Below are 14324 nucleotides of genomic sequence, written 5' to 3'. Positions count from 1 at the left end.
TGAAAGCTCCACGGCAGCACTGGTAAAGGGTCATGGTTGGAATTCTCAAAGGTTCCCCTGGAGCCACCTCGGTTATAAACCCAGCATACAGCACTGAGGCTCATGTAATCCTGTTGATCCCCCAGAGGAGCTCCATGGGTCTGGGTGGCATTAACAGTGACCTGTGTGTGCTTTAATTAGTCATGGAGCGAGCTACAGTTTGAGAAAGTTCTGCTGAGTCTACCGGGGTGGAGGAAGTACCGCAGAACGGACTGAAAACACCGCAGCGCCGGGGGGAGCTCCTCCACACGCCCGGACAACAGCAGCGTGCTATAGCCGGGGAGGAGGTGGGAAAGCCCGGGCTGGTCTGCTGTAGCTTTACCTCCTAGTTAGCATGATGTATGTTTACGCTCACAACAACACACAACGTGACGCACACTGTTTTCAGCAAGAACTCACCTAAATCATCCATGTGATCGTGGCCGGAAATGGTTCCTAAGCTGAGACCCGAACCGGACCCTCTCTGTCGACCTCACCGGGGCTGAAGGCGCTACCAACCGAGCTCCGGTGCGAGAAAATTTCCGGTGACTACACGGAAGGAAGTTTGTAAGTCTCCCCGCAGCTCGACACACATACCAGCTGCCCCTGAGTCTACCACAGTCCACATCCAGCCCCCTGCCCGGCCCTCAGCGCCAACACACAGAGAATAGCGACGCCTGGTGGACAGAGCGGGACAGTGCATGGAGCTCCATCCTTAATACAGTGGAGGGGTCGCCATATTGGCCAGTTTCACCTATTGGGTTTTTTTTTTTAAATTATTAACATATTGTCAAGTCGATCCTAGTTTAGTTCTCTTCATGACTTGAAAATAACATTTCCTCACTAGATTATTTAACAGGACCAGACATTTCATTACTTCTTTCATTTTATTCAAAGTATTGTATTTGTAGCTACTCAGCGTAACTTCAAAAAGAAAATACACAATACATATTCAACCTTTTATCCTTTTTTTTGTTTGTTTGTTTTTTTTTTTTTGCAGTTTTATCAATGACATTAAAATATTGATAATTTACTTGCACTTTGACAACCAAACGTTTACAGTATTTAACATGTGTACATGATGTTCATTTGTCAAGTCTTAAAGAAACAAATCAAATATTTATGATCATCATTCTTTTTAACCGCACGTTTTTCACAAACAAGTAAGGTAACTTAATGTACTTTAACCCAGGTATTTTAAAACAGTTTTAAACCACAGCATTTTTAAACTACTAATCAAACAACTACTTTTAATCATTTTATCGTAATTTATTTGTATTCCACATCAACCAAATTTAGTTTTAATTACACAGTTAACATGGCAAACTACTGGCAATAGCAACTACTGACCTCTGTTTCTTTTCATGAGGTCAATGCACTTTTACCATTTTCACATTTGAAGTAAAAAAAAAAAAAAAAATACACAAGATCTTTTAAAGTCCTTGTTCGAGTCAAGTTTAAATTATTGTTAAATCAATCAGAGAACTTAAAACTTTATTTTGTAGCTAGTAAATAAGAAAAGAAAAAAAAGACTTTTTCTAAAACAGTTCAGGAGCAGTAAATCATGAGCTGTGTCTGGCAACACTGTCCACACTTTTTTAAAAGCATAAATGTACTTCATTTAAAAAACAAAAGAGAGATACTTTAAAATGAAACAGCGATACTAAGAGAGAAAGTGCGGTTGTTGTTGTTGCCTTTGTGTTTTAACAGAGTTTATGTCTAACAACTATATTTATGTACTTTGTGTCCGTTGGAAGTGTTTTTTTGGAAAGATGTATTGCGTTTTTATTTATTTTTGAGTTATTTAAAGTTAAAAAAATTATTTGCCACTAGAGGGCGGTCACTGCCTGTGGAAACGCATAACAGTAACCATGCCAACAGATTATTTAAAAAAAATAATAATAATAAATACTTGAGTAAATGTAGTAGAGATGAGTCACCTCAATTTGTATGAACAGAAAGTGTTACTTCGTCAACAATAACACAAATTAAAATCTATTTTTTGAGAAATGAAACCCACTATCTGATACTACTTCACTGTTTTAACTGTCAGTAACTTTTACAGAGATGATGTCAGAATGCAGAGGCTGCAGCAGCATCTGTTGGTGAGTTCAGTAGATCAGGGAGTGTCTAACTAATGCCAAAAGAAATTCAAGGGTACAGATAAATCCTTAAAGTAAATTACTAAGCAATTTGCAAAATCACAGAGAACATGTTGGACACTAACTACTTCAGAGAACAAGTAGACACCCTTGGGTGACAAGGCACGTGCCCAGTACGTTCACACCAAACGCGTCCAAAGCGTCAACAGCATCAGGTTTACGTTCACAATATATGGTGGACGCGCTTCTAGGGAGCGTCAGAGCACCTCCTGTGTGGCGCGTTTTGAAGCTTTTCACGCGGCGGACGTGCGCTTTGAGATTTCAAGCTTTTGACGTGCGTCCGGCGCCTCCAACGCGGCCGACGCTGGAGTTGGGATTGTTGAAGTTTTGGCGCATATGGCAGCGCGTCGACCAATCATGAGCGTTCCCCAACCGTGACGTATTCAGAATAATGAGGAAAAAAATACACTAACCGGAGGCGGAGACAGATGGACAGGCTGGAATAGAGCGCCTGTAGTTGGTGTCCTGGTAGGAGATGAAGGGCTGATGTGGGTCAGCAGGTCATCAAACTGGGTACGGAAGAGACGGAAGTAGAGCTGAAAGCAACTCTTGTCCAAGGGCAGCTCTGGTGAATCCAGATGCGGCGCCGAGGCACCCTTCGACCACTTTGTCTAACCACTCTCTCCATAATGTAGAGCCGATGAACGGGAGTCGGTGGCGGCGTGTTCAGCAAGGAACCCCATTCAACCATACTTCTCTATAGCCCTCAGACATCACAGTACACACACTGAGTCACACCAAAATACATCCAACCGGAAACATCGCCTTCTCAACACAGTGTTCCCCGCCATATCACAGTCACTGGGTGAATTATTAAATGATTAAATTGGGCTTTTGCCTTTATTGGTCATATATGTTGTTTCACATATATGAAATTTGTCCTCTGCAATTTAACCCATCCCTGGGGAGCAGTCGGCAGCCATTTTACGGCGCCTGGGGAGCAGTTCGGGGTTAAGGGACTTGCTCAACATCCCACAGTGATGGCCCAGGTGAGGCTTGAACCGGCAACCCTCTGAATACAAGCCCAGTGTCCTTGTGAACGTAACTGATCGCCACAATATCATCCATTGTATGAACACCACCGGCAACAGAGAAGCCCCTCCCCTTGACACGCTCCCTTCCCAACTTGTTTGGACGCACGTCCCGAGCATCTTCGATGCTGGTGACAAGCGTACTGATTCAATGAGCCCAAGCATCCAACTACAGGTGTGAGGCACCATTATGACACCAGAATTGCATTTGATGTGAATGTACCATGAAGCTGCAGATAGGAGAGAGTGGGAAACAGTTATGGGACGCAAGCTCAGGCTTGATCACCTTGTAGCTGGCCACCGTTGATGAGGGTGTCTAGTGTTCAAAAAGCCAAAATCACCCCCTGATTCAAAGGAACACAACTGATAATGCTTCCCATATCTGAGACACAGCTCCCATGCTAATCTCAAATAATAAATCTCATGTTACTACCATCTTTTGGCACAAATGACAGTTTAACATCACATTCCATGTTTGATGATTCTATCACAGGGGTTATGTTTGTAATAAACTGCACACTCTCAACAATGTTTTCGGGGCTAGACATGAGCTTTCTCACCCATCAGCTACTGTGGCTAGTGGTTTTCTAAAGCCACTGAAGAAACCAGCATTTTCCAAAACAATGCAATGTTATGTTTTATATCTGATGAAAAGGCTTGGTGGTAAATATCCTTAAACTAGATTATCAAACCCTTCGAAAATGGAAATGTTTCATCCACAACATCTTGTCCTAAAATGAAATACAGTGACTGTGCTCAGGTCCTTCTGCTGCAGTAGTCACAGTCTGTTCTCGGAAAAGGTTACAGCAGAACATGTGATGTGAACAGATCCATCACATACCCCTGTGGATGCTGCCTCCTCTGAACACAACAATACTCCAGCCCAGCAGCATTGCACAGCGTTGCTGGTGTGGAAGCTTGTACTGGAGCGACTGGGGATTTTCACCTCCTGCTGCTGAGGATTGGCACATGTTGTAGGTGGGGATAAGTTTGTGGAATCCCTTTGTGAGCCGGCAGGCCGGTGTTGCATTTCCCTCCATACAACAGCATAGGGCACTAAAATAACAACAGGGCTTTGTCTGTCTAAGCCTTCTGTTTCAGTAGCCAGTACAACCTCTTAGTGCACATCTACATTCTTTACCTAAGATAGAAATATAAAAAGACTTGTGTGGTAAGAGTGTGTTCTAGGAAAGGATTTATGTCAGAAAAACAAGCTTTGTGGCTGTCTTTAAAGCTTTTATTTTATTTTATTGACGTGCAGACTGAACAAAGTGTATTAGAAAATCAAAGAAGTGGTTTTAATTCTACAAAATGAGAAATTGTCTTGGCCTCTGTTAATAAAACAGGATCTGATGCTGTGAGAGGTTCTATTTTTTCTGCTCTTGAATGAGAAATGACAAAGTCAGCAAGCAAGCCTGTGTCTTCTCCAGATTACTTTCAAGTGATGAAAGAATTAAAATATTAACTTGAAAGGTAAACATCTTTCACTCCTGGTCCTTTTCCTCTCCATGAGTAATGATATGTACCAGGTTCTTGTAATCCAGGTTTCCTGCCACATCTGGGGGGAAAGCAGAAAACATCTGCTCCATCTGAGCATGAAAAAAAGAAGAAGCAAAAACCACTGTCAGTTTGAGCTGAGAGCGTCTCCATGACAAACACACATAACTGCATTTCATTATGAAGATGATTCATTGATTTGTTCTTTCTGTCTGCGAATGAGTCCTCCGTTGTCACCATGACGTCCTTCCTGGTTTTTGGACACACTATGCTACGTGGATAATGACTGTAATTAGCGTGCGAGGACTACAATGTACCTCTTCGGGAGAGAATCGGTCTGCTTGTGTTGTTAGCATCTGTGTCACACTGCAGAGAAAAGATAATGTTGTGAGATGACAAAGACTGAACATTGGAGGGAAATGAAATGTGCACATTATGAATGCCTCGAATCACTGGGGGAAGAAGCACTGTAGTCAGACTGAGTAAGTTACTGTGAGGGAGAACTTACTAGTCCTTCCTCAGGACACCTTTTCCCTCTGGGTCAAAGACTTTAAACGCATTAAGGATGGTCTCCTCTGGATCAGCACCTGGAGGGAATAGAACCGGCAGCCACCCAATGATATGTACTGTACACACAGGTTGGAAAGCTCAGATGATGTCATATTTGCATGTTCGGCTCACCTTTCAGCTTCTCACCAAACATGGTGAGGAAGACGGTGAAGTTGATTGGGCCTGGAGCCTCTTTGAGCATCTCATCAATCTCCTCTTGCTTTACATTCAGACGTCCTGCAGCAGCAAACGGCACAAATGTGTGTAGCGACGACGAATCTTGGAATTAACATCTCATTAAAAGTCAAACCCAGGTTTTGTCATCATACCTAAAGCGGCAAATGTGTCCCTTAGGTCATTTTTGTCGATGAAGCCATCTCTATTCTGATCCATGATGGTGAAGGCCTGAGGTCAGAACACACACTAAGGTTAGAAAGTGAACAACAACAACAACAACCAAACGCACATTCTTTGATGGACTCATTGTTTCTTCTTCTGTTCAGTATGTATAACATGCAAGCCTCCTGAGATTCAGTGAGGCATCTGAGGCAGGGCCAACAGTTCATCTGCAGCCTAATCACAGATGACAGTGTCTGGACGTGTGAGACCCGCTGACCCTCATACCAACATACCATAAGCCTCGCTGCTGTTGAGCCAGGGGACAGAGAATGGGACAGGTGGGCATACTACAGCCATGAACAATAGAACAATGGAAAAAGCCCAACGCACGTATCGGCACACACACCACAATCTATGCAATCTTCTGGTCAAAGTAGATCTTTAACACAAGGTTTCACCTCTTTGAATTCCTGAATCTGGGCCTGCTCAAACATGGAAAACACATTGGAGTTGGCTCCTTCTGCCGTCCTCTTTTTGGCTTTCTTTGGGGCCTATGGAGTGTAAAATCATCACAATATTATTTTAAAAATATGAAAATGTTGCAAAAGTTTTTTTTTTTTTTTTTCAGCTCTGCACAGGCACACAAAAAACTGCAAATATATGACAATACTTTATTAGTGCCACAAAGGGAAAATGTGATAATTACTCAAAGTACATGGGAATCAGAGGAGAAATTAAAGCAAAAATAATAAGCTACTAAAAACAGCAGGGATGAAGGGCCTGCAGAGGATTTTTAAAAAATGGTTTATTTTTTAGATTGTTCAAATGCATGTAAATGGACTAAAAGATATGCATTTTTTTTTTTTTTTTTGGACTAAATCAAACGTTAAAGGGTGTCATTTTTGCGTTCATGTAAAATCTTTTCTGGTCCACACCAATTCAGACTTAATGGCCTCCATGAATTAAAGATAAGTCACACTCCTTCTACATCAATGCTTACTTTTCATCTCTCTGCATCTGTATTTTTGAGATGTTGTCATGGAACAAAGACAAAGCTTCTTCTTTCAGCATCCTCACACAGACACTCTGACTTACCATGGCTGAGCAGCTGAAGGTCGGAGCAACAATGATGAACAATGGGGAGACAAAGGCTGTCCTTTTGTAGCCCCAACACTCAGCTCCACTGGCTGATATTTTTAAACTATGCCCTCTTTAGGAAGTGGCAGGTAAAGATGCTTTATACAGTGTGCTTACAAAAGAAGCCCCCCACCCTCCCACAGACGCCCCTCAATGGTCAGCAGTCTCCCCCCATGGATCCAGGAATGACAAGAGTGGAGTAGAATATCAAGAGGCTGAAGGTTAAAGCACTCATACTTTACACCATTGCCCTCCGTCACTGTGTTTATCAAAGATTGGGGAATAAATAAAAGCACCTGTTATTTATATATATATACTCGTAAAAAAATCATTAATAATCAAATGGAAACTATGCACTAAAATGACATATTGCATAACTAATGCAGAAATGATGAGCCCACGTACAGATGAACAAAAACATTCCTCTGTGTGTTTTTCAGGACACTTGGACGGTTCAAAAAAGATCTGACTTCAGTCCAGCTGGCATTGTTTAAACGGCCGCAGTCACATGGACAGTAAAACTCAGCCCTGACTCATTTACATAAGGGCACAATTATGGTAATACATTTAGTGATTTATTGTGGTTTTAAATCTTTACATATAAAATGCTCCTGGGACTTTACAGGTAATTATTATCCCCGGTGCTGCTACAGTCTAAATACTGGTGCAACTTCAGTGAATTTAAGAAATAATAGCATTTCCCTACCTATCATGACTGTTCAGCTGTACAGTGCTCGATGATATCAATGATCACCTCATATACAGCCATTCCACACCCTCCTCCTCCTCCTTCGTACGTTCGGTGAAGTCTGTTTTGTGTTGCTAACGTCAGGGCAGCTGTATAGCAACATGTTGGCTTTTTACCAACATCATCAGGCTGTTTAAGATCCACCCCAAAGCAGTGGACAGATGCACATAAACAGGTTTAGCCATGGAACGGCAAATATTGTCTTACAAGAATAAAAATGAAATCAGGCCACCCAAGCGGATGCATACGTTTCCCTCAAATTCAAGTTAGGGAATATAAATCAGATATTGTCTATTTTTTGTGCATTTATTTATCAGGAGAAAGTTAGATGACTATTTTTTTTTTTTTTTTTTAAATACAGAGAAGTAGCAATTTATTGGTAAGGTTTAGCATGAAAACACTTTTTAAATCCACACTATAATAATTTTTTTACAGTAGATCAAAAAAACATTCTGATGAAAGGAAAAATTGCATTTTTTTTATTTTGTCTTAGGTTATAATAAAAAAAGGCTGTAACATACTTAAGGGAGTGATAGTTAAACAGACTAAAATGTTTATTGCAGCCCACCTAGAACCAAACCTTTCACAGTTACAACCCTGGATATAAAATACACAGCTGTAATGAACTTATAGTCGTCAACAGGGTAATCACAATTTAAACTGTGTAAATAACCACATCCTCATATGTGTATTTGAGGTCATTATTTTCACTGATAACAGAGATGTGTTTGAGACTTGTTCAGTCTGCTTTGTTTGTGAATGAGAAAAATGCTAAACTTACAATAATATAAATCTGTTAAGATTCAAGCGCAGAAGATGGTTGTAAATGATGATATAAAGAAGCATAATTAATACCCAAGTTACTATTAGTAGAGTTTGCTTCAGTTTGAACCTTAACATTTAACTTACTTCTGCAAATTTAGAATTCTAAAACTCTATCTGTGTGAAACAAGCAGTTTATCACATTATTTATTCATTCATCATTCACACGGCTTTGTCTAACTCCATTATATGCCCTGGCAATTTCACATCCCTGTACCCCTTCAGACATTTAACCTGAAGTCATGTACCCCTACTCCTGCACACTTAAAAAAACATAATAATGTAATGCAGCGTTTTTCAACCTTAAGGTCGTGACCCTAAATGCGGTTGCCTGGAATTCAAATGGGGTCCCCTGAAAAGTATATAATAATTTATAACAATGAAAAAAATACTGATTAAAAATTAAAATGTAATGTTTTTATTATTATTCTAGTTCAAATAAAATGCAGTTGAAAATGTCTGGGACATCACTTTGTGCACTAATCCTGGCAGCAACAACAATTATTAAAAGCAAATTCTAGAAAGAAAGAAAAAAAGTCTCTTGAGACGCCGACAATTTGTGACATTAAAACCCAAAAAAGTTGGGAACCACTGATGTAATGTCACATACAATGTACATTTCCTGTTCAGGAACAATATATATATATAAAGAATAATCTGTAAGCATGGTGAGTCGGCTAATGTTTTATTTGCAATGCATGGAGGCTCCTGACTGCTGGTCCATTCATATTCTAGTTTTCAATTTGTATCTTTTATTCATGTACCCCCATGACAATTTGCGTACCCCACTTTGGCAACCTGGGCCCTATGGTAAATGTCTGGTTTTCTCTACACAATTAGCACTTTTTTCTGAAGCAAATACAGGTGGAATTAAAAAGAAAGTGTCTATTTGTACGATTGCCGTACAAACAACCCCCGGTGCTATTGGTACGGTTACTGAAGTACAAGTAAATAGCGGGTTAGGTTATAACCCAATATCGCAACAATTTTTAGAGTTAAGGTTAGGTTTAGGCTAAGGTTTAGTCTTAGTAACGTGACCTAAACTGTCCAAATAGGGGCACTGCGTACAGATAGAATGTCGGTATATTGATACGGCAACCGTACGGATAGCCACTGCCAATTAAAAAAGAAGATAAGAAACAAGTGCTAAATGTTGATAATTAGATATCAAACTGAGAATGAGCAGCAGCAGCAAAAGCAGGATATCATCTCTTCTTCAGTCTCCGTCAGCACACATCGTTGCCTGGTGTGACCATTAAAGAGCTCGTGTCGCTAAGCTGATGGATGTCAGCAGCAGCGGGTGTCAAATACCGAAGTGTGACCAAACATGTCCTTACAACGACCCTACACCATTAACAAGTCATCTAAGATCACAGGTCAAGAAAAGTGACAGTGTGACAATGAGTTGTGCATGGTCATGGTTGGGAGGTGAGGCCACAGGTGTGTGTGTGTGTGTGTGTGGTCTAAATAAAGCGTGGCTGAAAGTTGGAAGTGTCACAGACGCAGCATGGTGCAGACATGCATAACTAACGAGGCAGCCTCTATTGTTGAAAACTATTCTTCTTGAGCTCGCCTCACATCAGAGCTACTGTGATTAGAGGGGCTGCGTGCTGACATCACTGTGCTTTAAATAACACAAGGGACAAATACTTCCTCTGAATCAGAAAAACCACAAGTAGATCAAATCAAATAGAGAGTGAGAGTTCTTTGTAGAACCAAATACCAATACACGTTCAAAGACAAATTAAGGAGGCAAATGAGGGGTAAAAGACAATGGGTATAATATTTAATATTCTGTGACAAAATCTCCACAGAGAACGCTAAATTACATTAGCAGACATCAATATCATATCCAGTGTTACAGCAAAAATGACTCCAGGCAAAGTAAAAGCAAACTTGTTTTGGCAGGGATTCACTGCAAATGTGCACTCAACCATTTGTTTCTGTTCAACATCTCAGCTTAAAGAACCAACCATAATACATTCATCAGGGTTTTCATAGCTTAAAAGAGACTCGGTAGAAATAAATGTGGTTGCAAATGTTTATCCAGCTCTTACAGTGGACACATCAAGGATTAGTTTCAAAATATACCATGACTAGAAATGTGGGCTTATTATAGTCCATTTCTAACTGACAGTGTTGAACTGTTATTTTAACCAAACTTAGAAAAGCGATTTTTAAAAATCTTCCAATTTTCAACCAATTTAGCTTAAATAAGGAGCCCCTAAAGTGACATGAACATATTTTAAGTGCTCTTGTAGAACTTCTTCATGAGCACGTTGTTTATTTTTATGGAGGCTTACAGGTTTTAGGCGAGGGTCTGAATATAAAGTATAAAAGTGGCAGGAAGCAATGCTGGTGTTGCACCTTAAAGTCAAAGAAAACCCCAAAAATGACTTTCTTTCGGCTTAAGGATGAGAACATCATCTCATCAAGGATGGAGCCAGTTTGCACTGTGGGCAAATGTTTTACTGTGAAACACAATGAGCAGGTTCACTGGTGTTTTGATGAAACTGGTTCCTTTTCTAACGAATGACTGGTGTTAGGCTGGTTTCAGAACACCAGTGTTCTGTTTCTGAGTCTGAACAATACGACTCTTTAGTGGACGGTTCAAGGTTTGGCTTCAACAACCTGCACAATACGAACCCTCAGTGTGTAGGAGGGTAGGCACAGTCGCATTGATGATTAGCTTACAAATGGCGGTAGCTGTAGCAGCAGACGCAGCTGTACCGAAGCATCCACCTCACAAGCTGTAACGCCGGATCGTCTGTCCATTACATGGATCTGACTGCGTAACGAGCAGTTTGGTGGAGAAGAGCTGCCGTGTTCGTCTGTGGAGTTTTAGCAACTTGACTCAGCAGCACGGACTGATGCACTGCTGTTCCACTGCGCTAACACTGTTAGTTGCTGAGTGGGCGGGGCTTCACTGTAGCGCTAACACTCTTGACATCTTATATTGTGTAAGATGAACAGTCCTGTTCACTTTATATCTTTGACCTGGAGCAAAGATGTCTGCTATTCTGATGCTGAGATTTCACAGTAAAAGTGCATCAACTACTGAACGACAACTAATAATGACGCACTTAATGGTCAGAGGGAGAACAGTTATTGGTCACTGAGCCACGGGGGAAGGGCAAGGGAGCCTTGAGTGGCTCCAGAGCCATAGTTTGCCTCCCCTGTAATAGACACCGACACACACAGTTCTTGCGTTATATTTTGATATTGACGTATTAAGTGCACCAGTCGGAGTTAGTTTGACATGAACATATCACAAAGGTTTGGTTTTTAATCCGTTACCATCAGAATGCTTGACTGCTGGTGCCAAAAAGTCACCAAGTTCCTGTGTATGGGATCAACCTTAGCTAACAGAACCAGCATCACTTCCATGTAGTCGTCTTTATCTATTCACACATCTGTGTAAAACTATTAATATGTGCCTAAAACCTATTTAATAATAAATATTTCATGTCCCATTTCAGGCTCCATAGAATTGCAATACTTAATGAAATTATTTAATTCGTTTTTTGTTTTACCTGGTTGATCCGCAGGGCAAACTGGGCAATGCTACAGTCCCATTTAGGATTTTGGTTCAGAATATTTCTTTTATTGACGGTTCTTTTCTAATGACACGCCTTCATTTAATGATATAGGGGTATTTGTCCGTCCCTGGCCTTTGATACTCAGACCCCTGAGGGTCATGAGAACACAGTGTTAGAAAAAGAGACATAAACAATAGGGTTTTTGTCATTTTACTGTTGGCAATTCAAAATTAAAATCGAATACGTTTAAAGAGTCAAAGCTGGAAAAAACGAAGTTTTGAGATCAAATGTCATCTTTTAACCTGCCTTTGTAAAGATTAAATTCCTGTTTCACCTGTGCAGGAACAAGATCAAAAGAAAATAGATGGTATTCATGTGCTCGCATCTTAAATTGTCAACTAAAATAGAGGAATTCAGAAGCAGTAGACAACGCCGTTTCTTTTTCGATATACAAATCCATGCTGCCGACGAATCTTTAGGAAGAAAACAAAGTTTACTTGAACAACTCTGGTTTATATACAATGTTAAGGGACATAGTACAGAAGAAACGCTCAAATACCAAGCTGTAAGCGCCAAACATGATGTCTTTTTCCCCTTTTGTAGCATCATTAAGGTTTTGCCGTTGACAGATGGAGTTGCACACATGATCCAGATACAATCAGTCACGCAATAAAAGACATTTGGACATAATAAAAGAATACTCAGACATTCAAGAGAGCACGTTATCACTTTTTTCTTTAACAAAAATAGACACGGCTTATCCAGCCTTGAAATTCCTTCTTGATATATATATTTATAAAATTATGTCTATTTACAGTCAGATAGCATTCTGAGGGATTAGAAAGGTCCTGCTCCATTGTTGCTGGGGGTTGTGGGTAGTGCAGTTTTAGCGCCAACCTATGCGAGGGCAGACAGTCATCTGCTGTGTGAAGCTGCAGAGCTTTGTGCTTCAGCACAGCCCTGACGGAGGGAGGACTGAGCTGAGGATGATTGTAATCAGCTGATAACGATTGTGTGGCGACACATCAGAGCAGAGCCAGAAGTACTGCTAAATGTACGACCCATGGCCCGCTACAATTCTGCCCTGATCTGTAGTTACTGTGGACAGGGGCTGAGAGGAGGAAGGTGCCTGTGATGCTGTTCTAAGAGAATAGGTGCCTTTGTTATTTTAGAAATACTGTATGTAGATGGGGCTCGTAGGACAAAGCTGCTGTGGCTGTGCTTTTCAGTAGATGTCACTGCGGTTTTAAGGAAAACCCAGTGTTTACATAGAGAAGAACATGTTTAGTTCCTGAAAATATACATTTCAGCACATGACAAAATAATTCTGCTTAGTTTGGTGGTTTAAAACATTTATTCTAACTTTGGGGAAAATGACCCAATATTGAAGTCCTCTCATCAGTTCCCATTCTGTGCTGGGAAAGCTACTGGGAAAGCTACCTCTGTGTGTGTGTTTTCAGCACAGATGTAAAACACAGATGAACGGCAGTGCTTTTTCATAGGTTGGCGACTTTCACACGTCTCTGTCCATGAAGGGTGCGGTGCGTCTCTCACACAGATGACTGATCCCACACCTGCACACAAACAATAACATGATATAGTCTTTTATCAATTATCATTGGGATTGTGCAGGTTGGCCTGAGCTAAGCTGCTTTAGTGCCAAAAGCACGTCTTAAAACTGACCAACATATATCATATATATTTCACCTTTGATGATAAAGGTGAACTGGTTAAAAGGATGACCAGCAATATTGCTGGTCATCCTTTTAACCAGTGCAACAAATACAATGAGCTTTAACTAATATTACTTTATTTGGTTTTTACTTAACATTTTATATTTTTAGCATTCATTTATTTTAATGTATAGTTCATTGAAAGTAATGTTTAATTGTTAATAATTATCACACTAACCAGTAACCACTCACTACCTCTATTCAACGACTATAGCTGCAGGAACTCTTATTGTAATTAGTTTTATTAGTAGTTTCACATCTTGCCCACTGCTGTGTTAATTACAGAACTCTCTAGATCAGGGGAGCCCAATCCTGGTCCTCAAGGGCCCCTATCCAGCATGTTTTAGATGTTTCCTTCTTCCAACACACCTGATTGAAATGACCAGGATTGTTAGAAGAGGGAAACATCTAAAACATGCTGGATAGGGGCTCTTGAGGACCAGGATTGGGCACCCCTGCTCTAGATTGATCTACTTTTGTTTATTAGCACTGGTATACATGGAGTTTGACAAAGAATGTAAACCAAAGTACCAGACAAAATTAACTAAATCCTAGGATACTGCAATGATACAGGTATAATTATTGTCTTTTTCATTCCATTTTTTTACCCGTAATTTGCAGCCGTTAAACCAATGAATGCCTGAACTGAGATTAGAAACGGGCAGAAAATAAAGAGGAGACATGATATTCATTCAATTTGGGAAAGGAAAATCTGTTTTTATACTTGCACTTTAAAAATATGAACTTTC

General features: G+C 40.4%; 3 protein-coding genes across 7 annotated transcripts in view; all 3 read right to left on the bottom strand.

Annotated features, from left to right (window-relative positions):
* The window catches only part of pxna (paxillin a), a 53768-nt gene extending 53110 nt beyond the window's left edge, over window positions 1-658 (bottom strand). For all 3 annotated transcript variants that reach the window (XM_028446267.1, XM_028446268.1, XM_028446269.1), the window contains exon 1: window positions 439-658. In XM_028446267.1, coding sequence (XP_028302068.1) covers window positions 439-451 — 13 coding nt within the window. In that variant the 5' untranslated portion in view covers window positions 452-658. The remainder of the gene's footprint in view (window positions 1-438) is intronic.
* Window positions 659-4430: 3772 nt separating this feature from the next.
* Window positions 4431-6837, bottom strand: myl2a (myosin, light chain 2a, regulatory, cardiac, slow). Its single transcript, XM_028447201.1, has 7 exons — window positions 6692-6837; window positions 6055-6147; window positions 5587-5662; window positions 5390-5494; window positions 5217-5295; window positions 5026-5074; window positions 4431-4800 (listed from the first exon to the last, which is right to left on the bottom strand). Exons 1-7 carry the CDS (start codon window positions 6692-6694, stop codon window positions 4696-4698), a joined length of 510 nt encoding a protein of 169 aa, XP_028303002.1. The 5' UTR covers window positions 6695-6837; the 3' UTR covers window positions 4431-4695.
* A 3230-nt stretch (window positions 6838-10067) lies between these two features.
* cita (citron rho-interacting serine/threonine kinase a) overlaps window positions 10068-14324 on the bottom strand; it is a 54049-nt gene continuing 49792 nt past the window's right edge. For all 3 annotated transcript variants that reach the window (XM_028446455.1, XM_028446454.1, XM_028446456.1), the window contains one exon: window positions 10068-13416. In XM_028446455.1, the coding sequence (XP_028302256.1) occupies window positions 13393-13416 (24 nt within the window). In that variant the 3' untranslated portion in view covers window positions 10068-13392. The remainder of the gene's footprint in view (window positions 13417-14324) is intronic.

The sequence above is a fragment of the Gouania willdenowi genome, chromosome 5 (assembly GCF_900634775.1).
Source record: "Gouania willdenowi chromosome 5, fGouWil2.1, whole genome shotgun sequence".
Taxonomy (NCBI): Eukaryota; Metazoa; Chordata; class Actinopteri; order Blenniiformes; family Gobiesocidae; genus Gouania; species Gouania willdenowi.
Note: the sequence above shows the minus strand (reverse complement) of the source record. Positions and strands in the feature narration are given on the sequence as shown.

Excerpts from the sequence above, each read along its gene's own strand:
- myl2a (XM_028447201.1), bottom strand. Across the intron at positions 5,075-5,216 it reads GGTGTCCTGAGGAAGGACTA|TGTGACACAGATGCTAACAA; the intron begins GTAAGTTCTCCC and ends TTTTCTCTGCAG. Across the intron at positions 4,801-5,025 it reads ACCGATTCTCTCCCGAAGAG|ATGGAGCAGATGTTTTCTGC; the intron begins GTACATTGTAGT and ends TTTCATGCTCAG.